Raw genomic sequence first — 27,930 nt, 5'->3', positions numbered from 1 at the left:
CACTACATGGTTTGTAGTGACGAGGAGATACAGACCATGCGGAGCTGCCTCTGCGGCGCAAGCACGAGCGAGCGAGAGAGCGAGAGAGGTGCCGGCTCGGCCCTGGCTCACCCGGCTGCAGTCCCCCGTGTCGCTGGCCGTGCTGTAGCAGCACGTACATACTGGAGTGGCGCCGATTGGGGTCTCCAGTGTTGGCGGGTCTGCTTCAGTAAGGCCAGCGCGGACCATGGACCTGGACTTCCCGTCTCGGTACCGAGGCGTCCTCAACGGGTGCCGTACAGAGGGGCAGGAGAACTGTGAATGACTGTTAATTTTACAACATGCTTCATTAAAGAACTTGAGAAAGCTGTCTTTTCTGGTGGAGGGAATTCTTTTCCAGTTGTTGAGCCGTGTGCTGCAGCTAGGCAGCAGGAATGTTTTTTTTCCTTCTCTCCTTCCTTGCACATTTAGACATTCGAGTCCTCCAGGGCTGCCTCACTCGTGGAGAAGGAAGAGGTCCTCACACCAGGCTCATTTCAAAATTACAATTTATTGTCACAGTGACAGTGTGTTGTAGAGATTGTATTGTGACAGCAGTACAAAACATTGACAGATTTTTACAGGCCCAACACATGGCTGTGTACTTCTACACTGGACAACAGAAAGGTCTCCTAAAAGCACATCTTCTATTCCTGCACCATTCCGCACAGCCCTGCCACATCCCAATGGATCCTGACTCTGCGTTCTGTATGTAGTATAGCTGTGCATATTTGTCAGGGTGTTGACTCATTGCAGGGCTGTTCATGTACATTTTTAAAGTTGTGGTCCTCCCACAAAGAGTGAAGAGTTTAATTCTTGTTCTAATTTGGTTGGAAGCTGGTTTTCCACCTTCTTGCTGATTGACAGAACAAGAAAGATTATAACACAATGCTGCAAATTTTGACTTTCAAATTTAGTTTAACTGTTTTTGGCTGTTTGAAACAAAAACAAAGTTTGAAAATTCAGAACTTCAGCCATTTATCTTCTTTTGTGTCACGTTCTAGATATTACACAGGTGTTCATTTACAAAATGGTGTTTATAGTATTTTCAGCAGAGACTGGTACATGTGGATTGTTTACAAACTAACATATCAACAAGAGGCTTCAGTTCCAATGTCAGCATTTCAAGAAACTCAAAAGTGCATCCAATATTAAAATATGCATTGCCACTTTTAAAGCATTTATACATTTAAAGCATTACAAAAAGTAAATATTTTCTTTTTGGCAAAAAAGTGAATGTGGAGAAACATTATACAATCTGACCATACCACAAAGCATCCAAAAACAGGTTACATTTTCAGAATTTAAGCAAGTTAGGTGGTGCCACACCTTCCTGTGTTTTATTCCGAAACATGCAGGATGGATGTCTTGCAATAGGCGTTTCCAAGATGCGTGAAGTTTTACAGGTAACAGGTAAACGGGTAAAACGGGGGTACTCATTTTCAGTTACCTCAGCATGATAGAGAAGCGATCAAGAGTGTCACTGGCCAGCTGTTAAATCCATTTTCGATCTTGAAACGTAAAGCCCTTTGAGCAGGCTGTAGTGCTGAAGAAAACCAAGTCCAGGCTATGCCACGTCTAGACGAAATAGACAACACAATAGCAAATACCCAGCACTGGGTGGTGGCCTCCCTAGAGGCACCTGGTAAGACCTGAAATGGACTGGACTGTTAACACTGTTCTTAAGATGCAAATCACAGGTTGGATTTTACAGGACCCCCCCTGTAATAAAGTTGTTTTAAAAAAAAACATGGGTAATCTATACTGCTCTTTAAGGATTGGTGGTTATCAGTTTACTACAAATGTGTAATATTGAGCCAATTAACCGCTTGCGTATCTTCAGCTGTGATCCACACGTTCAAACAAATAGGTATGATGTTAAGGAGCAGGCTGCTCAAAGCTATACCTGCTATTTTCTTCAACTTGGCTTAACTGAAAAAGTCTCCCCCAGACGGACACGCTGGGGTGCAGTCTGGTCCTTGAAACGTGTTGGGGAGGGTGCAGTCTGTGAAACTAAAAAGGTGACAAAGGGAATTAAAACATGGCAAGCACGCATACCTGCTTGTGGTTAAACCCGGGGAATTATGTAGAATTTCTGTTCAGGTGCCATGAACAGATGGCCAGCTGTGAACTCTTCCATGACTTGGTGAATGATGAAAAAGGAAACCGAAGTGTCACATTCTCGGCGTGAAGAGGGTCAGTTAAAACGATAAAACCCTTAAATCTCGCAAGAGGAGAGGGCAGAAGAGGGGGATTTCTAATTGCTGCAAAATGCTACAACAGTAATGATCAGTTCTGCCTTTCAGACGTTTTACAGCATTCATTTTAAACATTCCAAGATTTAAAACCGCAAAATATTTTTTAAAAAAATAACTATAAGCCGAGTAAGAGCGCTCCTTTCCCCCTGCAATTATGAATAAACCTGAGGCATGTGCAACATTTGATGCGACAGGAGGTGGTTCACTCACCAGAAGGGGCTGCAGCAGATCTCTAAAGTCCTTTTTTTTTTAACCTTGACAAAAAATAAGATTAAGGCCTTGATCTCTTATTTTCGGAAAAGGCCTTTTTTCTTTCCTCGTCACCCACCAATGTAAGCGCAGAACTGCGGGTTTCCCCAGACGTTTCAGCCTTTGTAAAAAGGCAGTTCAGCACTGCTGTGAGGAGAGACGGGAGTCGCGGCGGCTGTGACAACAGCCAACAGCTCGGGAAGAAGGGCGCACCCCCTGAAGCACAACGACAGAATCCTGTAAATGCGACTGGGACTGGACACTTACAGTCGTGAAGACAAGTGGGACAGTGGGAGGGCTTTTAACTGAAAGGCTTCAGTGGACCGAGAACCCTGGGGCCTGAACTGAATGAAAACTTTGACCTGGCTGCTACATGCCAGTACCGAACCACATCTGGCAGCGCCCTCTGCTGGGCAGACAAATACATGCGCCCAGCAGGCAGCTGACGCCGAGTGTGGCCAGTTAGGGGGCTTGGAATCGATGACCGGTGGAGCTCTGATTTAATCCAGGTCCAAATCTTGTCTGGCCCGTAAGATCGACTGGTGTTCAGAGCACACCAGTGAAAAGGGCAAAACTCCCAATTATTCCGATGTAAAACTACGGCACAACCGCGGCCCCCTGCAAATCCATTTCAGTAAGCGGCCATGGAGCCGGACCCAAATCGAATGGTGGCCAGCACCTGCCCCCCCGCTTTCTCCGCGCCGCTGGCCCCCTCCTGTCCCCACCCCTGCCTGCTCTGAACCCGCAGGAGCCAGCGCTGACCGCCACGCCTGTCCTGTCCCCGCGAGTGAGGAAGCAGGTGTGCACCGTCACGCACGCCCCGTTAACCCCACTGCCTACGGCCTCCCAAAGCCACGCCCTGGAGTTGCACAGTACCTACAGGAAGGGGACCCCCACCCAGGCGTGCAGCTGTGGTGTGTGTGTGGGTGGGGGGGGGGGGGCTGCTGTGATGGGCGAAGAAGACTTCGGCGCTCTCCGTGGCTCCGGGTCCCAAGCCTCCCTCTCGTGAACTTGTGCCGCTTTTACTCGAGCTTTTCCCCCAATTTAAAATTTCTTAAAATATAAAATTAACGATACGATAATAATATAATAATAAGACACAGCTAAGGAGGGGGAGCGAAGTCCTCTTCATTCCTTGTACTTCTCTTTGCCATCTTCACTGATCACGCAGATGTGCTGAAAGAGACGAGAGTTGGTTCCCAGCTGTGAAGAACCGTATTTAAAGCAGAACAGGCTTCGCTCTTAATGAACTGGGCACAGAACCGGCACTTATCAACACAGCTGTAAAAGGTTTTGACTCCACATTTTCAGTCTGGGATTCAAGGAGTTGAACGGTCAATGTTAGACACTTTTTTTTCCAATTGAAATTGCTACAATAGAAATGGCAACTTCTTTTAAGTTGACAACAGTCTTTTATGTGATGATTCAGAGATGCTTAAAGCATGCCTTTGAGAGCCCTCCATCTCTTGTAAATTCACTTTAGAGATGCAGAGTTCAAAATCAGGAAAAGTGCCTGGATCAGACATGCGCACTTATTTTTGTTTTAAAATAATTCTCAATGTCATTCTGTGCTGAAAGGGTTCAACCTTTTACAATGAGGGAAAACGGCTAAAAGACAGCTACTGAAACACATGCTTAGTTTATACACGGCCAGTACTCGGTTTTATACTTACATTCAGATCCCTAAAGTACTCGTTGTAGTCTAAGGCGTATCCCACTACAAATTTGTCAGGAACCTCAAATCCTATATCTGAAAAGAGATTTTAATTCCGTTAACATCAATGCAAGGTTTTTCTCTTTAGACTAAATACCTGTCGGGGAAAACAATTTCTAAGGCCTTTCTAAGGTTGGAATCCAGTGTAATTTTTTTTTAAATCCAGTGTAAAATAAGTCTAACTGAAGAGTGTTACTGCCATCTGCTGGTGTGGCGGTGCTACTGCAACCAACCTTGAAAGCAGTCAACAGGGTGGACAAGGCTATAAATACAGTATGTCAGCACAGAGCACAAAAATACCTTCAGGTTTAACATCTCATCTTTAAAAACAACAACAACATCTGACCCAATACAAACTAACACCTAGGGGCTTCTTCTTAAGATAAATCAACTAGAAACATAATATAAGGCTACTTATGGGGTTTTCAACATTTTCAGGGAAAGAAACCCCTTTTCAAGAAGTCCCTCAACATGAGCCCTAATCTAATTATAAAAAAACATCTTCGCTTATTAGAAATGCTGCTGATAGTGAGAGAATATTAAAAGCACAATAGCTAGTACTGTGAGCACCGATTTTACACGACTTCCGAGAGCTGACAGGTTTCTCTCTATTCCTGGGGAACCCCCCTCCCTGCCAGTCTCCGGGAGCAGACAGCCCTCGATCGAAAAACCACCAAGCCGAACAGGCCGACACCCCCCCCTCACCCAAACCGGCACGCCCTGCCCAGTACTTACAGTCGGGTCTGTAACCCACACTTCTGGGAGTCCTCTTCACCAGCAAACTGAGGACAGAAAAGAGAGGGACCGTGAGCTCACCCCTGCAGCTCCTCCAAGATGGGGGCCCCACCGGGCAACTACTGCAGACTTGGGGTTCTTGGCCACTCCGGGGGCACCGACAGAGAGTGTTGGCCTTGCAGAGTAAACACCCCAACACACCACAAACCAGCAGGCGGAGTTGACACGGACAGGTCATTACAATCTGAACCACAGTCATCTGAGGGATCCGCTCCCACATTTCTGCAGACAAGGCCAAAGCTCCAAGCACCAAAAAAGCTTGATTCTAAGGGTATTTGTCACATTCATCAGTGCTGCAAAGAATCTTTAAAAAAGCTTCTCAGATTTTAAAATCCCAGACTAGACTGTTCAATTATTTTTCCATGATTATAGATGTCTTTTACGGCTTAATAAGAGACAAGACAGAGGTGATGGGAATATTACCATGACCCCCCCCCCCACACACACACACAAATTGTACAAGTGCGTGGTCATGGGCACATTTGAGATATGATAGGCTATCCAGATCAAAAGCCTTGGTGGAGTTTCCCCACTAAAATCTGGTTTATTCCTATCTCCAGTTTAACGTCTGGAACTTGTTGGAAATATCGGGAGGGTGTCCTTTGTTCACCTGTGTTCACCTCCTGTCCGATCAGCACTTATCTCGTCCCAGAGAGACCGGCTTGCGCCTGTCCTTTATCTAGACAGGGTTACCATGAAGCGCTGCTGTCTGGGGCCTCCAAGTGTATTATCAGCGAGCTCCAGTACATTCAAAATTCAGCCTCGAGGAATTTAACTGCACACACTTCTCTCCTGGTTTGGCCTTCCAGCATTATCCCAGTCTAAAGTTCAGCAGAAACCTATGAAACTCTTGTTTCCTTGTTATCATGCATTCCTGCTGCGGTGCAATAATACTCCTTAATTGAGCTCTGTGCTCGCTGGTCCCCTGCACGTGCACGTGACGGGGCTGTGTCTGGCCTACACTACAGTCTGCTCTGCCCAAGCCCGCAACAGCCTCCCGCTCGGTCTACATTTAAAAAATGCATTTCCAGACTCGACTCATGCAGCTGCACTTTTGTTTTGCCCATTCGTGACATCACGTTATAGTTCCTGTGATTTTTTTTGGCCTTTTAAACCGTAAAGCTCTTTGAGATAGAGCAGCACATAGCAAAGATGCTACATAAAATAATGTCACGATGCAATAATAATTTTACTTCCCCCCCGAGTGTTGCAATATTAAGACTTGCTGCCTGGGGGCACTAGTGTCCAGTGAAGTATGACAGTGAGGGACACCATTTTTTTTCCATATCTCCAGTTTGCAATGTTAATGTGACAAAAGAAAGGAAGGGTTGTCTGTTAAAAACCTCAGCACACATCACTGCGAACCCAGCTGCAGTTTACAAATAATCACATGACAATAACAGCAGCAATAAATCAATTCCATCGCAACCTTACTAATGTTCTTTAGTACAGGGGTGTCAGCCCTTCTGTTGTAGGCCGAGTGACTCGAGCACTAATTCTACAAGGGCAGAGGCAGGAGAAGTCAGGGCCCCCAGGTCCACCGACAGGACAGCGTGCCTCCAGCGGCCAGGCCCCGCTTACCTGACCACCTTGACCATTTTGGGGTTGTACTGCTTGAGCAGCTCCAGCAGGGTCTTCATCGTCTTGCCTGTGTCAATGATGTCCTGCACAGACGACAAGAGCGCACCTTAATCGACCGCATTCTCTCAGCGATTAAAAGAAACAAACAAAAATGTAGGTAGAGGTTTTTTATTAAAAAAAAGTGGCACTCACCTCCACTATCAAGACATTCTGCATCCCGAAACAGGCAGGAGGGGGGGGGGAAAAAAGAGAAAAACACGATCAGAAATCAAACAGTCGCTCTTCTAGGTATCATAATGGTTACAAATAAGGGGTTACGAAACTGGTGAAAATCAGGAATTGACCGAGCGGTTTAGACAATCAGTGAAATAATTATTCATAACCCCTGACTTGTAAGTGATTTCTAACCATATACCCCAGCGGCTGGTATAATTAGAGGCAGGTGAAGTCTTTATTCACTGGCACAGCTTTGTTGAGAGGAGTAATAATCCAGGCACACTTGGTTAAACAAATATTTATTACAATAAACTACACAAGACACAAACCATACAACACACGAGTTACTTCATGTACAGTATTTACAGACAAAGCATTTCAGAGGCCTAACATTCTGGCCACCCAGAAAACCCCAGACTGCTACTAAGAACTAAACTCTTAATATGCCTACAGAGGCCACCACACAAGAGATACGATGCCTTCTAACTAAATACAAAGGGACCTGCAGTTAGATCTCTCTCTCTGTACCCTGGATGCCACAAAATAAATGCGAGCCAATATCCCTATCCATAAAATACACCCTAATCAAGAAAGACGTTCCTAATGAAGGTACCTTTTACCCACGTTCCCTAAAAACACAGAACAGAACGCTCTAATAAGGTTCAAATACTTAGCTCCAGTCAGGTTTGGCTTGGATGATCAAGAAGTAGGGGCTCTCGCCTGCCACAAGCTTCAAGTCCCAACTCTTCTGGACTCTCTTCTTCCTCTCTCCTTTCTGCCATTTTACATTGTCTCTTTCTGCCCTGCTCCTCGCCAATCATTAATCCACAACTTCCCTGGGTAAACTAAGGTAACCTTTACCATCGGTTCTGCTCAAGGGACCCCCCAGACCTCAACAAACATCCTCTCTCCTTTGAAGTTAGAAGTGTTTACTCTTCCCAGTGTCACAGACTTCATCTAAAATCTAAGAGACACTTCTCAGTCACCCAAAGCTGTAACAAAATAGGTTCTCCTATTCCTGGTCATCGTCCCTCTAGTGAAACGACACAGGAGCATTAAGAGTTAAACAGAACGCAGACTGAACAGTTTGGTTCACTGACAACTCAGGTCAGTGAACCAAGTTTTTGTCAGATGGCTTCTGTCACAGTTTTGAAATGACATTTAACAGCCTCTGTCGATATGTTTGTACAGCGAAGGTTAAACATTAGCAGACCTGGCATGCCTGCAGACCTTCTTGGTAGTCTCCAGCCAATCCAACCCGAGGCATGCACAGAGCAATTCTTTATTGATCTGGCTGCCTGCAGGTGCCCTCGAAAACCTCTGTCAAAGGGCACATGAGGCGGTGTTTTCTCACAGTGGGCAAACTGCCCAGGTAATGCAGACAGTAAAGGGCAGGAAAATAACCGCAGTGAATAACAGACGCTGCCGTATTGATCCACTTGCAATTGTTATTTTTTAATTTCTGCTTTGTTTTTTGGGTCATTTGAGATGCAGCAAGAATCTAAGAATCTAACTGCCATGTACAGCTCTTGATTTGCACGTACTATACAGGAGAATGTTTTCCATATCTTACAACCAATGAAAGTCTAAAGCTTTTTTACATCCATTAATTTCTTGCCTATGCTGTCAGCAAAAGGACTGCAAGACAAGAAAAAGAGACCTCAGTTTAGCTCATATAAATCCTTATGTCACCTTTTAAGTCAGTTTATCGTACTCTAAATATACTGAGAGGCATTACAATTGGAAAAAAACGTACAGGTTCAAATACAGTACTCAGTTACATTTTTAATATTATGTTCTTGATTTGTATAAATAAGTAATATATCAACGTCTCTCATTAAGGTTCATATCCTGGTTTCAAATAGCACATTACAAGAATTTGTTCTTCCATCATAAGACGGTTTTCAACTTTTGTTGAACTCACTACCAGTCCCATGTCTTTCAGAACTGATCTCTGACCTCCCTAACCTGCTGCAGTGGGGAAAGTTACTGCAAAACAAAGGCAATCCATCCCTGTGTCAAGTTACCTTTCGAAGCAACTGCTGTTTAAAATGGAAAAAGAAGTCAGAGTAAATACAGTTATCAGTTACAATGATCTATTTAGTGTGTGTGTACTGTTTAAAACATTATCTCTTAAAAACAATTTCCCCCATCTTATTAATTTTTTTTAATTAACTTTACTGAAATTATCCTTTTTTTTAGTTCAACACTTCAGCGAAGAAAACATGCCAGTGGTCAATCTCACCTTTCCTGTGAGGGTCGAAAGGTCATCTCCTCCGATGACTTTTATTTCTCCAGTGGACTGGTCATTCTGGAAAAGACAACACATGCCGAGATTGACTACCTTTCCAGCAAATGATCTGCCAGCAGTGGTGTGCTTTCTCCCAATGGGAGACCTTGGTAGCATGATTATTGAGCTCCTCTGGCTCCGTCTCATTTACACCAGAGACCAGCCTTGGAAAACAGGAGCAGACTGCTGCCGTATCCCAGATTAGCTCCGATACTCCGATCTGGATTACTGGGAGGGTGCACGATGACACAGCCGGGGGGTCTTCTGACAAGGAGTGATGCACCCAAGTGTGAACAGTCATCAGTGAACAGTTCCATCAAGTTACAGCATCACACCCGTTACCGTTTAAACATTAACCACCTCACCACTCCTCAACCTCAACCCTTCCCATCAAATTCACAGCAAACGTTTTCCAGGGGTAGAGCTGTGTGTGCGTGAGTCTGCGTGTGTGTGTGCATGCACGTGAATGTGTATGTGACTGTGAGAGTGTGCGGGCGTACGTGTGCCTGACTGTGCGTGGGTCTCTGTGTGCATACACTATGTCAGTGTGTGAGAGAGAGAGAGAGAGAGAGAGAGAGAGAGAGAGAGAGAGAGAGAGAGAGAGATGGTGGCCCTTACGCAGTAACTCTTAAGCCGGATGAAGTCCACCGTCATGGGGATGGACCGGTCACTGTTGCGGTTCAGGGCCTTGATGTAGTCCAGCAGGTCAGCGAAGAACTTGTACCCTCCCTTCAGCACGCACAGCGCCACTATGTGGTGGCCTCCCATGTCGCGCATGATCTCTCGGGCCAGGCGCTCCGTCCTGCTCCCCGGAGACAAGCAAGCGTCAGTTCGGAGTCAGAGCATGCAATCGGAATCCCTCAGTGGCAGGAGAGACCAATCAGGACACGTCACTGCCACGCTGGCGTGAAATCTACCACACGCCCTGGCCGCCGAGGCCTGACCCCTGACCTGTCCATGATGAGCCCGTGGGGGATGTAGACTCTCTCCAGGTCGCCTGCATAGTGTTTGGGGATGCAGAACAGGTCCAACGCATAGCCCTGCTCCTCGTCACTGATCTGAAAGAGACACACACACACGTTCCTGAGCTCTCAGTGTCCATGTGCGGGTTTGTGTTTCCCAAACACAGTCAGCCTGGAAACCGAAAACTCGGAGGGAGGTGTCATGGATAAACTGTAAACAAATCCCTAGACGCCACCCAGGAAAGCATCAAACAGATAAATGCACAAGAACACCATACTCCCGAGCTACACGCCACACACACATATCGCCTTGCACTATAGGATTTGGTGAACAAGGTCTAAGTTGGCCAAACCCCTCTGCGTCCAAATGACATTGAAACCGGTACTGGTACACCTACATATGCAGTGAATAACATCGTCGACAAAGATCCACCTGTAATCTCCCTGCGGGGCCGGAGATGAGCCACCCACGCTACACAGAAGGAACAGTTTAAAGGCCTTTTCCCACCAAATGCGATTCCTCGACTCAGTATCTACGGTTTAAACACCCGGCATTCTGAAGAAAGGCCCCGCGGCCTCCTTGCGGACGTGTGGCAGCAGCTTGTGAGCGACGGGGATCGACTGTACGAACCGGGCTCTGCTCTTATGAAACGAGTCGCTCGCACGGACCCTGGTGACGGCAGGGGCACGGCGGTCACTGAGCCTGCCTCTCGACAACCTGCGGTCCCCACAGGGAAAAAAAAACAGCTCTAATTCAATCACGAAAGGGCCAAAGAAAGCACTGGCCTGTGTTTTCTTTTCACCTCTGGCAGTATCATCCGCATTAACCTAAAGAGATAATGAGCTGAATGAGAAATATCTGACCACTGCTCAGTTTTCCCCCCCCCCCCCAAGCTGAACTTCTAGAGAGCCGATTTGATTTTCCATGAAAATCTAATTTCCCCTGCGGGCGAGCAGCCCGGCGAAGGGGCCCCTGCGTTAATTCGGACAACGTGATGCCCCTCGAAGGGGGGCAGGTCTCTGGCCAGGGAGTCAGCCGCCGGTCGCGCCCACAGCTCTCCGGCGGGTCTGCCCACCAGAACCTGCTCGTGGACAGGGGGCTGGCGGCCGGGCTACAGCGGACAGAGCTCACAGCGCAGGCCGACACCTTTCACTCACAGCACGATTGCGGTATCCGTATTAACACCCCGGCTGCTAGCATACCGCTGTCTGAGTGCTGAGGCCACGATGGCCGCCACGGGCTTCTCACTGCGATGGGTCAACGACTCTAAACTTGCATTGGCCTCCCAGACTCCGCAGCTCTCCTAACCGCAGGCACGGGCGACCGCGTACACCATCCGCTAATTACAGCGCTGACGTGCACAGGAACCCCAACGCTGTCAGCACGGACAGGCCGGAGTGTCCCGTCGATGCGAAACCGGGAATCCCCAGCCCTCAGTTTAAACACGAGTGGAGTCTGACTGGTACAGCGGATTTCTGGGGGGGGTTGTTGTTGTTCCCCCCTCATCATTACTGCACTGCCCCGGCTGGGGGTAGGAGTGTAGGTGTGCTTTCAGTCACCACCCCAGCCAGGGAAGAGAGAGAAGACAACAACAACAACAATGGGGAGCCATCGCCATGACTACCACGAGGCACCGCCCATTAAAGCCCAGGTGCAGCTGTCTGATTGGCTCCCGGTGGCAACGGGCCACAGGCTCCGCCCCCAGAGCAAACCAAGTCAATAATCAACTTGATCATTTTCTTAGATGGACCTGTGAAGAGTTTTTCTGGAAGCCCGTTAATGGCTGTCTGATTGGTCCGCTCAGGCCAGTAACGAGCTGATTTAGATCACTAAGAGCCCAGCTGGACTGAAAAGCTATAGACTCACGGGCCCTGCAGGACCCGGCCTGGGGGCACCTGTTCTAGGAAGACGATTTTTAAGACGTTGCTCTTGCAGAATTCCGGTTTGGATCCGACCACAAACCGAACCAGCGCCACACGGTCCAAATAACCACGCATTCTGTGTCGGCGTGTTTGGGCCGAAGCAGTGGAACAACTGCTGTGGCTACGATCTACAATCAGAGATGGGGGGGGCTACATTAGACATGCCCGATTCTGACCGCCTTGAAGCAGAAACTTACAGAGCAGCTACAGCTGACAGGGCGAAATATTTGAGGAAGCAACAACGCTTAGAGAATTAATCACAGCCGGGGAGAAAAGTCTTTATTTAGGACACCAACATTTCCCACGGAATTAACGTTATAGGCTTCCTGTAGCAACACAAACCTGGGAAGCAACTCAATGCTCGTCGTGCAATCAACAACATGCTACTTCATCGCCCATCGCTCGTCCCCTGACAGAACAGAGAGAGGAGCTGCAGCTGATGACGGAGCACGGGCGATAACCCCTGAGAAAGAAAATTATGAACTTCCCTCCTGCAGAGGCGAGTTGATGTTACACCCTTTTTTTTTGTTGCAAAAGGCAGCAACGCTCCACTTTCATGGGGGGAAAAAAAAAGACCCACCAGGCTCGCTTGTGACCATTCTACCTGGGCAGTTACACCCGGGGCAGAAAAGAGACACCATTTTGTGCTACATTTATTGCAGTTCAACCCTCGCACAAAAAAAAACCCGTCTCCCTGCGCGGTTCGAAAACATGGGAAGGTCACGCTTTTGTTGACAAGTGCCAGTACAGACACGCGCGACCCAAAATAGAAAGAGAGAGGGTGGGGGAAAAAAAACAAATCCGGATTATGGGTTACCATCAAAACATCGCTATCGTATTTCCAAGCGACGCGCACGTATCCCGCACAGAGAACGGACAGCGAACCCCCCCGCCCCGCCGGTGCTCTCAAGCTGAAGGTGCGCTGTGCGGCGCAACCTGAGCACAGCCGCCGCATCCCAGGGCCATGTGGCGCACGCGTGGGGCCCTTTCCACGAAAGAGCGTGGCGTGCACCCACTGGCGACAGATTGAAACGCTGAGCCCAGCGTTTCGGAGACACCCCCCCCCTTCCTGCCCGGTGTCCCCGACTTAAAAGACACGCACAGCCCCGGCACTTCAGGGAGACAAAAACAAGTTCCCGCACAAGAAAGCGAAGGCTTGTGTCTTCCCGACTGGACACCCGACCCTGGGGGTGGGGGGGTCGCTTTATTTATAGCCCCGCGCACCAGCTTACCACGACGCAGGACTCCGCCGCCGCCATGCCGCTGCTCAAGCCGAGTCGAGCTGCTCCGCGTCGTTTTCCTGACGCACCGGCGAAGGTACCGCAGGAGGAGAGCACGCCGGGTCCGCCCGCCTGCCGCCGCTGCCGGAGAGTCGCGCTGCGCAGGAAGAGGGAGAGCCTGCAGGCCCCGCCCACCCCGCGGCTCCGCGCGTGGCCCCGGCGCTCGTGCCCCGCCGCCGAGCCTTCGGCCAATGGGGCGCGAGCGACAGCGCAGTGCGGCTGTGCTCGCGCCGGGCTGTTGAGGGAAAAAAGCAGCATCACGTTTTGGGGTTTTTTTTCAGTCCGCCATGTGGAAGATGAGCTCCCAGCGCTTCACTGGTTTGGCTCCTGACGACATCTGTGATGCCCCCTGAACCCCCTCTCCCTTCACAGGCCTCCCTTCAGTTCCCAGAACCAGGCTCTGGGCCTTGCAGAGAGTCAGCGCCAGAACTGGGCTCTGGGCCTTGGGAGACAGTGCCAGAACCGGGCTCTGGGCCTTGAAGAGAGACATTGCCAGAACTGGGCTCCGGGCCTTGCAGAGAGACAGTGCCACAGTGCCAGAACTGGGCTCTGGGCCTTGGGAGACAGTGCCAGAACCGGGCTCCGGACCTTGCAGACAGACAGCTCTAGAACCGGGCTCCAGACCTTGCAGACAGACAGCTCCAGAAACAGGCTTCAGGCCTTGCAGACAGACAGCTCCAGAAACAGGCTCCGGGCCTTGCAGACAGACAGCTCCAGAAACAGGCTCCGGGCCTTGCAGACAGACAGTGCCTCCTGTCCTGTAGCTCCAAGGCTGTGAAGACAGCTCCCAGCCCCCATCAGATCCTGCAGGTCACTCTGCTTTCCCCTATCTCTTCATAAAGGTGTCTTTACCACCCCAGCTGTTCATTCTAGTTAAAAATATATGTTTTGAGGACAACAGTAATTCCCCGGGAGTTAGTTATGGCTACGCAGAGTCCTTGTCTGGGTGGAAGTGTGTAGCAGGGAGGGGAGCGCTCCAGTGGGTCAGGCAGGCCCGGAGGACAGCGCTGTTATCAGCAGTTCTGAGCCGCGCCGGCCCCAGGCAGCTGCCTCTTCCCAGAGACCTTGGAAAAACACATTCCAAAGCCAACAGCAGGTGCAGGTGACAGAGCAACACAGCGTTTCTCTTCCGCAGAGGAAGACAGAATGAAAGCACTGCGGGCAGCCTCAGAGGCTGATGCTTGGGGAAATGGGATTTAGACCAAGAGAGTTCATAATGAATTGGGTTAAATTCTTAAGAGCTCAGGTAGAATGGTCTCCAGGACTCCAGTAAGTGAACTCTCTCTCACTGGTTCCCAGTCTAGAGACTCGAGTCTATTTCAGGATTCTGTTTTTTTATTTATCAAACTGAACCTATTGATGGAACTTCTTGTAATAGACATTGCCAGTGCCTTTACTGATTGGATGCAGGATAGCTCAAAGCCTTACAACCAAATGAGAAACCTGCTGAACACTGGACATATATCAAGCTTCTGCACTTGGTCATTAGTAACAATATGACATACAAGCTTTAGGTTAAGACCAGGAAGAGACCACGTGAGTCAGAAAGGAATACAGAAACACAGTTTATAAGCAAAGGATTTTTTTAATGGAAGCAGCTTCCTGGCTGAAACGTTGTGCCACTGGTACTGCAAAAATATACAAACCTGCCACCCGCTGGACAAACATAAAAAGAGCTCTTCTCAGGGGACTGAGTCACCAGCTTGTCTGCACTCAACATGACCATAGATACACGCAGCCACTCTCTTGCTTCTTCCCCGACAGGTGGTTTTGTTTTGTCAGATAAAGGATGTGTAAGTTTGCAGTTAAAACCCTGTGAAACAGCTGTTGTCATCATGACATCTGGGGCAACCGCAGGGAAAGGTCTTGCAGTCTACTGCACGGGAAACAGACTCTCTCAAACATCAGATACTGTGTGTGCCCCTCGCTCAAGTCAGTCTAAATCTATCCCATCCCAGTATTCATTTTCAAACTGGTTCAACTGGCTATCTAAGCCTAGGAAAGTCTGAACTGGAAACATTTAAAACACACCTTGCAGTTCCATAAACTGCTGATGCTGTACTGTACTTTGTGAACATGGCTGGAGTTTTCCCAAAGATTCTCCTATACTTTTCTTTGAAGACCAGTAGTCCTCAGAATTGCTCTCCTGCTTTATGGGCACCAGCAAGAGTTAACAGCCCGGATTCCACCAGCAATGTAAAATCCCAAAAGCGCAATGAAGCCACTCTGATAAATTTGCAGAGGTCTAAACGGAACAGGACACCAGTCTTTAGCTCTCCAACAGCATCACAGATCAGAGGTCATGCTACCAGAAGACTTTTAATCCAGACTCTGGATACAAAGAAAGTCACGGATCTTTACAATAATAAAGTAATAAAATATAATACACAAATTTGAAAAGGAAGCCAAAAAAACACGAGAGAGAGAGAGAGAGAGAGAGAGAGAGAGAGAGAGAGAGAGAGAGAGAGAGAGAAATGTCACTTTAAGAGAGCAGAGCAGGAGATATACTTGATTTTATGGTGTGAAACGAGAAGAGGCAGCCTCCGTAAGCTGACGGTGAAGAAAGAGCACTGTTGCTGGTTCTTCTCTCCCCTCAAGGTATATTAAAAAACTGAAAGTGTGGGGTTCAGCACAGGCAAGTAAAAAAAAAAACAACTTTTGATTATATCCAGTCTTCTACAAAAATATCACATCCATTACGGTGAATCGCCCATAAGTCCTGTCAGTTCATGTTGCAAAATTCATTTCCTCGTTTTCCTCTGCGGACTGGACCTCTCGGACTCGCCCCGCGTGAACTCCGAACCCCCCCGGAAACGATGCAGGAGCTGATGGGTAATTCAGAAGGCCAGAGATGGTGTGCGTGCGTGTGGGTCTGGAGGAGGGCAGAGCTGTTAGGAGGCACACGGGAAACCAAACAACAGATCGAAATTGCTGGGCCACCCCCTATTTTACTAGTGGAACTTAATACAAAAATATGTACATTTCTTTGTCTTCGATCGCCGTCTTGCAACACATCCATCTGTGGACGGAAAAGAACACCATCAGGACAGACCAGGAGCAGGCCTCGCGATGGTCACAGGCAGAGAGCGAGTTCATGCCTTGCCTAGGAAATGTATTATTATTCTGGGAATGAAACCGGTCGCTCTTCCCCGGACCGATTCCAGAGCAGCTGTACCTCTTCCCCAGCAGGACAGACTGAGGAGGCACAGCTGTGCCTGACTATCAGCTCCACAAGGTGGCAGCAGTGAGGCGGCGACCGACACCACCGAGAGGGGACAGGGCTCGGCTGGGCCTGCGATGGATGACCGCTCCACTGGGGTGTTTTGGAGTTGCGCTGTGACCCCCAGACCCCCCCCTTGCTCTGAAGGTCCAGTGTGCAAGCGCCCCAGCTGGACCGGGCCACAAGACGGACCGCGGTGCCGAGCCGGGCCGGGCCTGCAGAGCGCCCTACCTAGTTGCCGTTGAGCTGCGGCAGCGGCGGGGGCGGTTGGGTGCCGCCGTGGTCGATGCCGGCCTTCTCTCGACTGCGGCTCTCGCGCTCCTCGTCTTCCTCGTCTCGCTCCTCGTTGCCGCTGTGGTTCTTGCAGTACAGCCTGGGGGGGGGGGGGGGGGAGGGGGCAACGACAGCCGCAGGGTCAGTCACCCTCCCTGGCCCCCTGCGGGACAGACACGCCCCCCCCCCCAACACGACGCAGAGCAGAGTCAGGAGCGACCCCCGCTCCTCCCCACCCGAGACCCCGGGCCGAACCGGCGAGCGGAGGGCGTGGAGAGCTGGAGTGCCCGGGCAGCAGCTGCGTGGACAGGGCATCGATCACGGGCTCCAGAGCAGCGTCCACTCGCCGGCCTCACGCGCGTCTCCGTGTCCGAACCCCTGAAGGAGCGAGAGGGAAAAGGCGCCCCCCTCCCCTCCCTCCCCCCACCGCCATCTCGGACCCTCACTTGTAGATGCCCCTGGCCATGTTTTCGATGTACTTGGCTTTGTCCTTCAGTCCGCAGTGGTAGTGGTAAGTCTTCACGCAGGCCTTGATCTCGCAGCCAATGGTAGCTCCCAGCTGGCCACACAGGGTGCATTTCTGCCAAAGAGCAAGGGGGCACTCAGCGCGGTTTCTCTTTAACAAGCACAGAAACTGAGCCGCTCTGGGAAGAGAAGGCAAGCTCTGCTCTGCCTGAGAGCAGTGAGCCTCTGGGAGATCAGCGTCTCCCAGCCCCGGTACTGGAGGAACAGTTACCAGCGGGTTTTCCCAGCTCAGCTCTCCACCCAAAGTGCCAATAGATGATTAACCCCACGCAGTTCTAGAACATGGAATAGCGCTGTTCCTCCTGCTTGCTCGCCTGCCTGTTCAGAGACTTCGATTTTAACTTGCATCTTCGGTCAGTTCCGAGCGTCAGAAATACCCCCTCCTCCCAGGGTAACAAACCGGGGCACAGAGGTACCAGAACCTTACACTGCCTCTCCTCAGCCTGCCTGCACTCAGTTCAGACGACACAGCTCCTACTGACTGAGCCTCCGGACAGGAGTGAGGTCACACCTCAGTGAGGGCAGTCCTGAGACTCGGGAACTCCCACAGGGTTGCCACCTGTGACAAACCCCCTTCCACCTTTCAAGAGCCGAGAACAGATTCACAGATGTGCACCAAGCAGAAGAGTCACACTGATTCCCCTGTGATATAGAGGCAGTGACCCTCCAGGACCAGGAGGCTGGTAGCCACTGGTCTGCCCCAGTGTTTCTCAGCCTCATCCTGCCCACACACACACAGCCTCTTCCTGCCCCCAGCACAGTGCAGTGCCCCCAGCACAGTCGTACAGTAAGAATCTCATTTCCATGTTGAATTTCCTCAGAGCTCGGGCTTGACTGACCAGCGAGCGACCGGTCCTTACCATCCTCTTCCCTCTCTTGATCTCCTGGATGACGGTCTTGATGTCGAAGTTGCCGAACTCCGCCCGGGAGGTGGTGGTGAGCTGCACTGTCCCGGAGGAGAACAGCTGGAAGTGAACGTTAAGAGAGCTTTCAGACCCGCTGTCTCCCTGCCTCGCCCACCCGCGGCCCGGCCAGGACATGCGTCACCCCCAGCTTCAGGACAACGGCAGCAAAGCAGAAGGGTTTTACTGTCGTTGTTTTTATTTTAAAAAATCATTCATCTTACACTCCCTGCAGTGCTAGAACACGGGATCACACCGCTCCAGCGGACACAGCGTCGCTAGAACACGGAATGGCACCGTTCCGCCAGACACAGCGCTGCTAGAACACGGAATGGCACTGTTCCGCCGGACACAGTGCTAGAAAACAGAGCAGCAATGCCTCCCCCACCCCTCGCGGGTCTGGAACACAGAATAAGCAATGCTCCAGCCCCACAGGTCTGAGAAGAGTTCCACACAACCCCGAGCTCACGAAAGGGCAAACAGCCCACCTGGCTAACTTCCTGACGTACCATGCACTTGTAATGGGCGGCGACCTTCTTGGCGTTGGAGGCGTGCAGCTTGCCCCGCGTCTCGTTCTCCTCCTCCCCTGCGTGGCAGAAGCCGCATCGCGGGCCGGCGTCGCTGGGACTGCCTCGCAGAGGGGACCGGTCCCGCTTCACACAGAGAGCCAGAGATTACACACAGACAACCACTCACGCGTGGGAAGATAACTCAGGTTAGCCATTTCCGCGTGACTATTAGCCATTTCCGCGTGACTAGGCTTCACGGTTCGGTAACGCCGATGTCTCACATGCGACGCGCTCTCCACATCGTCCGTGCCATGCGAGGAGGTCGAGCGCGTGTCCTCTGATGGGCCCCGTGAGCTGGCTTTGACCCGCCCCTTCTCCAACCGCCCCCGCCCCCTCCCCCGGGGAGGGGAGGAGTCTGAGTCGTTGGCCACACCCTCTAGCTCATCTGCAAGACAGAGAGGAAGCAAAGGTCAGAGGACAAGAGCATAAGAAACGTTACAAACAAAAGGAGGCCATCTGGCCCAACTGGCTCATTCGGTAGTTAATAGCTAATTGATCCCAGGATCCTCTATCTGTTTCTTAAAACAGTTCAGTTCCTCCAGACTGTCAGTGCAGGACGTTTCCTGAAGTCCCTGAATATATATGGCTGCTCTAGTCTGCACTGATTCCAGAGAGCAATATCGTTTCAATAATGTGGTGACAAAAAAATTATAAACAATATTGAAAAAGAGGCCTTAACATCCCTTTAATCTTCTAAACTGTTATCCACGTATCCAAACGCCTTGTTTGCCCTTTTAATTGCTTCCCCACATTCTTTGGAAGATGTTTATGTTGACACATTTACATCATAAGCTGCCTCTTTTAGATCAGCGTTTCCCATTTTCCCAAGTATTTTCAATATATGTTTGCTACTTGCATGCAAAAACCCTGCACCTCTATATATTCAAGGTCACCTGCCAGGTGTCACCTCTGCCCAGTCTTGAATTGCATCTAAGTCTTTTTGAATTTCATTTGGTGCCCCTGGAGTGCAGGTTAATCCACTTTGTAAATGTACCAGAGTCCAGACCCTCGATACACATTCAGAAGAGCAGCGGCCCTTGTACAGGTCCCTGTGGCAACCCCACCAATCACGTCACCCCAAGAACTACACTGTGCTTTTACAAAGACAGTTGTGAGACTCGAAGCTGCTCCTCAAGCGATTACGATCAACACAGTGTGCTCTAGACTGCTAGGCTTCGAGTCAAATAGAGGCAGACAGCAACTGGGGGGAAAAAAAGCGGTCAATTCACTGACTGAAAGACGTCGATGGACATTCCTACCTTCGCTGGAGTCTTGCGAAGCATCCCGGTGCTTGCGACAGTACACCCTGCCAGGAGAACAAATCAGAAAGACAGGTGAGCAGCCGGCACGCTCTTCATCCTCTGCTGGGCGCAGACGACGTGAAACCAGAAAGACACGAGCCGAAACGTTCGGAAGAAGACGTCGTGTGCAAGCGGATGGTCTACAGGAGGCAAGAGGGCAGGAGAACTTAACTCCAGCCCACAAGAGCTGTAGGACCTTTGTTGTTTGGGCTCTCGCTGATCATTTCTAACTACGGTAAAGACGCGATTATCCGACATATATATAATTACATACATAATACATAAGTATATACAGTGTATATACTGTACACTGTGCGTGCGTGTGCATATTTTGTCCAAGTCGTCTCTGACATAGCTTTGCTTGCTGACTTTGTGCTCCTGATTATTATTTTGCCTCCTGTATTTTTGAAGCGGTACAAGTTGACGTTGAACGACAAGAGGAGGCAGCCGCTTGCTGGTGTCGTGTCACCGAGACGCTGGCGACACCCTGGTGCAGGGAAGAGAAGCGCATCTGGGAAACAAGCGCTCGTTTTTTTAAATAATAACTAACAATAGTGCTGTGCTCTTGTTATTTTAGTATTACAGTGGATTAATACACCAGATTTCATACGCGCACTGCATTTCCATTCATCTGCGATTTGTCTGTTCAGTTTCCGCATTATCCCACATCTTCAATTATCCGACACACCCTCGGTCCCGTTTAGGTGGGATACTCGGCACTCTCCTGTAGTCCCGGGCCCAGGACTGAAGGAGGTCAGCCGAGCCCAGCCTGGAGCGCACCACCCGCCGCGTCCTTACAGGTAGATGCCCTGGGAGGGGTTCTCCTTGATCTGGGCCTTGTCCCACAGGGCGCAGTAGTAGTGGTAGGTCCTGCGGCACGTCTTCACGTCGCAGCCGATGGTGGCGCCGGGCCGGTGGCAGGAAGAGCACATCTGCGAAAAGGGACGGACACGTCAGGAGGGCCCGCAGTCCCAGAATCCCAGAATCCCAGCGTGCTCTGGACTCGGCGCCGCGGGGAGGGGTCTGCAGAAGATCGGGTTCTCCGTGAAGGAACGGGACTCTACTTTGAAGGGATTCTCTGCGTGGGGGGGGGGTGTGCAGATGAGACGGTTGTGTCCTCGTCTCACAGAATCGCGGGAGTCCGCGGGGGGGAGGGACGGGGACGGGTCACTCCGAATGCCGCCGCCGCCGCGCCCTCGGGGGGCGAGAGACTCACCAGTTTGTTCCCCCTCTTGATCTCCTTCTTCACGTCCTCGACGGAGAAGCCCCCGATGTTCTCGCTGTCCGAGTGGGACGACACCAGGGCCGAGGAGAAGAGCTGGCAGGACAGGGGGACAGGGAGAGGGGAGTGAACCGGGCCGGGCCGAGCCAGCCGCTCCCAGCAAAGGAGCGCGGGAAGGCTGCGTTCCCAGGAAAACGCCGGGAAGCAGCCTTTCCACGGAGAAAGGTTCCTGCTCCATCTGGTTTTACCAGATACACCAAACCACCAGCGTGACGCGCTTTCCCGTTACGACAATGATGAGCGAGACGCTGCACACGCATACAATAACCACGCAGCTACAAGGACTCAGGAGTTCAGTTACAAACCGTCCTCTGTGTGGCGAAATTCAGAAAAGTAGCTCTCCCCCCCCACTCGCACACAGCTAAGCTTTGCAGAGTACACACCCTGAATGTGGCCAGAAATCAAATTTCTTTTAGGGGCACACACAATTCACACCGCCCTCACTCTCGAGGAGACGAACTCTGGCCAGTCTCCACCTCAATGCTGCAGTCTGTCGGTGGAGTCTACTTCGCCATTCCGCCTTGCCATAACCCCAGGTTCGAAGCTCAAAGACTTGAGAGTCCTTGAGTAGAAAAGACATCTCTACTGGGAGGACTGTCAAGACGCCTGAAAGAGGAGAATCGGACTACTATGCCTGCAAGTCTGACTTGTGATGACTCTCAAGGTTACCGGTATATTGTTTTTCCTGTTCAACACATCTGAAGAGCCCATCTTGGCCACCTTCGTAACGCACAAGAAAACATTTTCACTCACGTCTGCCGAACCAAAAAAAAAAAGTAAAACACACTCGGGCGGCTTTCGCCCAGAAAGAGCCCCGATAAACTCGTGACCCCATCGGGAAAGGCACGACAAGCAAGGGAGGGGGCGGTGCGTAAAAAAAACCTTTTTTTTTTGTGTGTGAAGGGGTAGAACCCATTTCAGAGCAGACGTGCGTAAATCATCTGAAGTCTCCCTGTGGCAAAATCAGCTGCAAGGACAACAGGAGGTGCAGTGCTGACTGTGCTCACCGAGCGCTGGGCAAGGCAGAAGCGCTGCTCACAGACCAGGCAGACACTTCCGAGTGTCCTCCTCCCGAAGTCTCCTGCAGGTCCCTGCCCCCCCAGGCCGAACCCCTCAAGCGCGCGGTCTGGAAGGCCGCCCCTCACCATGCACTTGTGATGCGCCGCCACCTTCTGGCTGTCGGACACCAGCAGCTGGCCGCACTCCTTGTCCTTGTTGGTCTTGCAGAAGGCACATTTCCGCAGGCGCGCGGCCCCTTTCTTCTGCCCCGACGAGCCGGACATGGTCCACTGGCGACAGCACGCTCGGCTCCCGACCCGGCCCTGTGGGGGGGGGGGGGCAGGACAGCCGCAGGCACAGAGTGAGCGCAGGGGCACCGGGCCTGGTCCACACAGGGGCTTGGCGCCCCCAGACCGGGCACCCCTCTGCCACTTAACGCCAGGTGGGACATGGAGCTAAGGGGAACTACTTATCCCGACTCTGGTAATGTGACAAAAATGACGCAGAGGACCCGCAGGACAGGGTCTCACGGTTCAGCCCTTCATGACATCAGCTTGCGCACAGTCCAGCTCTGGGGTTCTGCTGGATTACAGCAGAGGCTCCCGATGAAGTGGGATTTCTTAAGGACACGATCCCCCTGAGGCAGAAGACTGCTCCACGCCCCTGGTCTTTACCAGTAACGCCAAGAACATCAGGACCCACGATTGCCATCGAGACTCCAGATGTCCCGAGGTTCTGCTCCGGGTGACAGGCATCGTGACACAGCGCACACACGCTAAATGGCAAACACACCCACTCGCAGTCCGCCGGAAAAGCCTCGCTTTTCCCCTCAGGACTGCGGCGGCTGACACTGTCCTCTGGGTTCCGGTTAAAACAGTCGTTTAACAGTTAAGCCCCTCTCCAGCTCCGAGCGCACCACCGGCGATTCTACAATCAAAACCTCAAAATATTAAAAAACGTCACTCGAGAAAAACATTTGATATTCCACTTGTATAAATACAGTAATGGTTACATTTTAGCTGAGCACCTTACAGTTAATTATTAATATTGGTGCAAACCACCTCGACTAATTTTTTTTATTTAACAAACTGAGTGATAATCGATAAGCTGCACCCAACTGGGGAAAAAATAATAACTGAAAAACCTCATCAATGCATGAGCACGAACGTATTTTTCCCCAATCCAAAACAGAAAAATACGGGCCACAACCCAAAACTATTTCTGTGTTATTTATCTTAACACCGATACTAAGTATTTTATTTTAAATAATCTGCCTTTACCGAGCAAAACAGTCCAACTGCTAGCCTTGCCCACTCCACGGGCAACCCGCGCGCCGCGCGCCGCGCGAGCAGAGCTGTCAAAGTAACGAGACACAAACCTCACCAACTCCGCGCGAACCTCAACTTGTCCCCCCCCGCCGCCGCCCCGTGCAGCTGGGAAAACGTGCTCAAAACTGCCGGGTCCGTAACGAGGGAGGTGGCGGGCACATGCGTCAATAAAACCACACGTTCCGAGTGCGAAGTTGTTGTTTTGTTTTGTTTTGTTTTGTGAAGACCTCTCCTAGTTTTAGTTTTGAATCTGTCCAGGTACGACCCCGCCGCGTCCGCCCGCTCCGTCTCCCTCCCTCCCTCCAACCCCGACCTGTACCCCTTCAATGCGGAGGACAACTTAAAACACCCCCCGCCCCCCTCCGTCTCCACGCACACACACACACCCCCCACCCCAGCAGGCCCTCAGTCCGGGCAGGGCCTCCGGTCTCGGCTGCAGTTAATTCAGGTCTTTTTGGGGGGCGGGAGGGGGAGAGTGAACAGGCCGTAAGAGCGCGCATGCAGCGCGACAACAGGCTCTAGCGCATCTCCGGCGGCTCCCATTCATTCCGCGGCGCTCGCCCTGCGCCGCCGCCGCCGCCGCCGGGGAGGGCGCGTTAGCATGCAGCCGCTTCACGCTCAGCACCTCGGGACGGAGGGCACCCCCGTCCCAGCGCTACCCCCGCCGGCCCCAGATACACTACAGGCCGCAACACAGACATCTTACCCTTCTACCGTCTCGGTGTTACAGTCACGTTGCTCCACTGCTTGTGGGGAGGGGAGAGGGGGGAGTGGGTGGGTGTAAAAAAAAAAAAAGACGTCCGTCCTGTTTTTTTTTTCCCCCCCTATTGCGATGTAGCGCTCGCTCGCGGATTCTCAGCTTCTACTGCGCATCATTCGGATGACGTTGCGCTCTGGGAAAAAAACACACACACACACATACACGCGCGCTCGCCGCGAACACGCCCCTTACGCACGCGGCGAACTCCGGACGCTCGCTTCCACCCGCGCGCCCGCCGACGAACCAGAAGAGAAAAAAAATGGGGGGGGATGACTGAGGTCTCGTGTTGTCACGAACTATTTCGGCGTTAATATCGTGAAGGCGGCTTGCCTTTGGCTTCGTGATGATCAATACCGACCTTATTGATACGCGCCTTTCCAGCGCCCCTGCGCCACGGTGTCTAAAACGGTTGTATTGTTATAGCAAATACAAAAACAACGATGGCAATTAGAGTTATTGCAGTATTATTTAAAAAGCAATGATTTCAAAGGATGTAAGGTTTTGCCCTACAGAATATATATAGATTCTAGCGCGTTGTTTATGGGGGTAAGGGCGTTTCTTCCTGATTCAGTTCGTAATAGTGTCTCACTCTCCTGCCCGAACTGCTCTTGTGTACTGGGATGCACTGTGTGTCAAGTGCCTTGGGATCCTTTGGGATGAATATTGCTATATAAATGCCGGCAAGCGGTTCTTAATATTTTATGACACATTTGCAAGTCACAGACATTTGGTAGGGAGCCTAGTATTGGGCTACTGACTAGAATATGCTGTTTCTTCACGCTGTGTTGGGTTAAAAGTAACAGGTCCCCCTACATCGCCTTATCACCAGGAAGAGGCCTTCAGTGCTGTTTTGGTCATCAAGATAAACGAACTGCGATTGATCTCTGTAGGTGTCAGTGTAGCTACAGAAGTATAGCGAGGGGCGGATCCGAGCCCGCAAGTGCTGAAGGATTTAATCTGGGATCTTTACTACTGCTCTCCTAGGAATAAAACAGCTTTCAGAAAACCTGAACATATAAGAGCTGATAACTGTGGGTCACTGTTTTTTTCTGGTCATGGTTTTAGCTGAGCTCTCAGTTAGTTTAACTCAATTAGTTAAAATAATTCAGCCATGAACTGAGCCAGTTGCTTCATTTGGACTGTTTCCTCTGCTCAGGTCTCAATAGCAGTGAGGGGCCAGTGTCCTGTCCGGTGTGTGTGTGTCCTGTGATGGGCCAGTGTCCTGTCCGGTGTGTGTGTGTGTCTCCTGTGATGGGCCAGTGTCCTGTCCAGGGTGTGTGTGTGTCCTGTGATGGGCCAGTGTCCTGTCCAGGGTGTGTGTGTGTCCTGTGATGGGCCAGTGTCCTGTCTGGTGTGTGTGTGTGTGTCTCCTGTGATGGGCCAGTGTCCTGTCCAGGGTTTGTGTGTGTGTCCTGTGATGGGCCAGTGTCCTGTCCAGGGTGTGTGTGTGTCCTGTGATGGGCCAGTGTCCTGTCCAGGGTGTGTGTGTGTCCTGTGATGGGCCAGTGTCCTGTCCGGTGTGTGTGTGTGTGTGTGTCTCCTGTGATGGGCCAGTGTCCTGTCCAGGGTTTGTGTGTGTGTCCTGTGATGGGCCAGTGTCCTGTCCAGGGTGTGTGTGTGTCCTGTGATGGGCCAGTGTCCTGTCCAGGGTGTGTGTGTGTCCTGTGATGGGCCAGTGTCCTGTCTGGTGTGTGTGTGTGTCTCCTGTGATGGGCCAGTGTCCTGTCCAGGGTTTGTGTGTGTGTCCTGTGATGGGCCAGTGTCCTGTCCAGGGTGTGTGTGTGTCCTGTGATGGGCCAGTGTCCTGTCCAGGGTGTGTTTGTCCTGTGATGGGCCAGTGTCCTGTCCAGGGTGTGTGTGTGTCCTGTGATGGGCCAGTGTCCTGTCCAGGGTTTGTGTGTGTGTCCTGTGATGGGCCAGTGTCCTGTCCAGGGTGTGTTTGTCCTGTGATGGGCCAGTGTCCTGTCCAGGGTGTGTGTGTGTCCTGTGATGGGCCAGTGTCCTGTCCAGGGTTTGTGTGTGTGTCCTGTGATGGGCCAGTGTCCTGTCCAGGGTGTACCCGGCTTCCCACCTGTTGCATGCTGGGATAGGTGCCAGCTCCCTCGCAGTTAGAAAATAGGAGGATGGATCTAACAAACTGTTTCAGCTAGGCGTGATTGCTTTCACGTAGCGTCTGAACAACCAAACTGGTTACTAAGTAAAGATGTGAGAATAACTCTGGTAAATGCTCAGATTCTAGGCGATCGTAGTGCTGTACTGACCCAGTGGTCAGCTGCCAACCCAAAACAATGAGTGGGATTCAGAAACCCACTGTCTACACAGGGTCTGTCCTGAATTCTAGCCTTCTGTTAGTGTGCCTGAGCTGGCAATGGTTTTTAAAAGTGTGCCAACTAAAGGTTCAGTAAACTTAATTAAGAAAAAAAACTCAGCCTCAATAAAACCCATCAATAAAGGTGCAGGGGTCCTGCAGCACCAGAATAGGGAAACACCATTCAAGTCTCATGCTGTTCATTCCACTGAAGGGATTAGCGGGTCATATTGTCTGAAGCTACATACACTATTTTTAAGCAAAGATCCCGTGCAACAAGTCTATATCTGTTGTCATGACCTGTTTTGGTATCACCTAACCAGGTGGGCCACGTGGTGTTTTAACCACACTGCTAGGAAGATAGGGACATTCGTCATGAGGGTTATCTGATTTTCCTTTGAAAAAGCATGTGCATCTCAGTGGAAAACATTGTTCACCTATGAGAGTGGAAGACGGAATTACTTTGATTAACAGGTAATATGTACAACCAATGGCCAGTTGTCTAACAGTATCAAAGTCAGTTATCTAGAGCTCGTGGTAAACTGCTCTCTGCCCATCATGTGGACATCCTGTTGGGAGTTCTGGTTGAAAAACTGGTTGCACTCGTTTATGTAACACAGATCCACGGTATTGTACCCAGATAGATATACTTTTTCTGCCTTATCACAGTGCTGAAGTGTTCCAGGATATTCAAAGCAGGATCATTCTAACATTATCAGCTTGAGGAAATACAATGGATGTGTTTTGGACAGTGAAAAATGTGTATAAATTGATCTGTTATTAACCATTTTTTCCAAAAATACGTAGAAATGTTTAAATGAACAAAAGAGGAAGTGTACAGCACTTTGTGACGCTCAAGGAAACTGATTATATGAGCGTTTGAGTGAAATGTAGCGTAGGTCATGCCTATACCCTGAAATACAGTAGATTGGTCCATTAAAAAAATCTGTTTTTGGAAAGTCTTTATTTTCAGCTGAAGCGTGCAAAACATCTTTCTTTCATCGACTTTTTCCTTTCTTTTAAATGCTCTTTGCCAGGCAGTGTTAATAAATTCACGGTAGTTTCGGGCGTAAAAACGTACTGCGTGTAGGCAGGACCGTGCCCCAGCGGAACGCGCGCAGGCCCCGCCCCCTCGCTGGCTGCCGGGCTCTGATTGGCCCAGAGCAGTGTCAATCCG

The 27,930-nt window shown here is 50.7% G+C and overlaps 2 protein-coding genes across 2 annotated transcripts; both read right to left on the bottom strand.

Moving 5' to 3' along the window:
* Window positions 1-510: 510 nt before the first annotated feature.
* hprt1 (hypoxanthine phosphoribosyltransferase 1) lies at window positions 511-13,473 on the bottom strand. Its single transcript, XM_088924611.1, has 9 exons — window positions 13,239-13,473; window positions 10,073-10,179; window positions 9,740-9,923; window positions 9,077-9,142; window positions 6,808-6,825; window positions 6,616-6,698; window positions 4,975-5,021; window positions 4,199-4,275; window positions 511-3,701 (listed from the first exon to the last, which is right to left on the bottom strand). The coding sequence occupies exons 1-9, from the start codon at window positions 13,263-13,265 to the stop codon at window positions 3,654-3,656; spliced, it is 657 nt and encodes a 218-aa protein (XP_088780737.1). The 5' UTR covers window positions 13,266-13,473; the 3' UTR covers window positions 511-3,653.
* Window positions 13,474-16,267: 2,794 nt separating this feature from the next.
* phf6 (PHD finger protein 6) lies at window positions 16,268-24,614 on the bottom strand. The gene is made up of 11 exons (XM_088925440.1): window positions 24,392-24,614; window positions 22,504-22,680; window positions 21,293-21,394; window positions 20,875-21,008; window positions 20,035-20,081; window positions 18,997-19,160; window positions 18,716-18,859; window positions 18,165-18,269; window positions 17,226-17,359; window positions 16,738-16,879; window positions 16,268-16,305 (listed from the first exon to the last, which is right to left on the bottom strand). The coding sequence occupies exons 2-10, from the start codon at window positions 22,639-22,641 to the stop codon at window positions 16,738-16,740; spliced, it is 1,110 nt and encodes a 369-aa protein (XP_088781566.1). The 5' UTR covers window positions 22,642-22,680; window positions 24,392-24,614; the 3' UTR covers window positions 16,268-16,305.
* Window positions 24,615-27,930: the final 3,316 nt, after the last annotated feature.

This window comes from Atractosteus spatula, chromosome 9 (assembly GCF_055471065.1).
Source record: "Atractosteus spatula isolate fAtrSpa1 chromosome 9, fAtrSpa1.hap1, whole genome shotgun sequence".
NCBI classification, from domain to species: domain Eukaryota; kingdom Metazoa; phylum Chordata; class Actinopteri; order Semionotiformes; family Lepisosteidae; genus Atractosteus; species Atractosteus spatula.
This window is presented reverse-complemented; position numbering and strand designations above follow the sequence as displayed.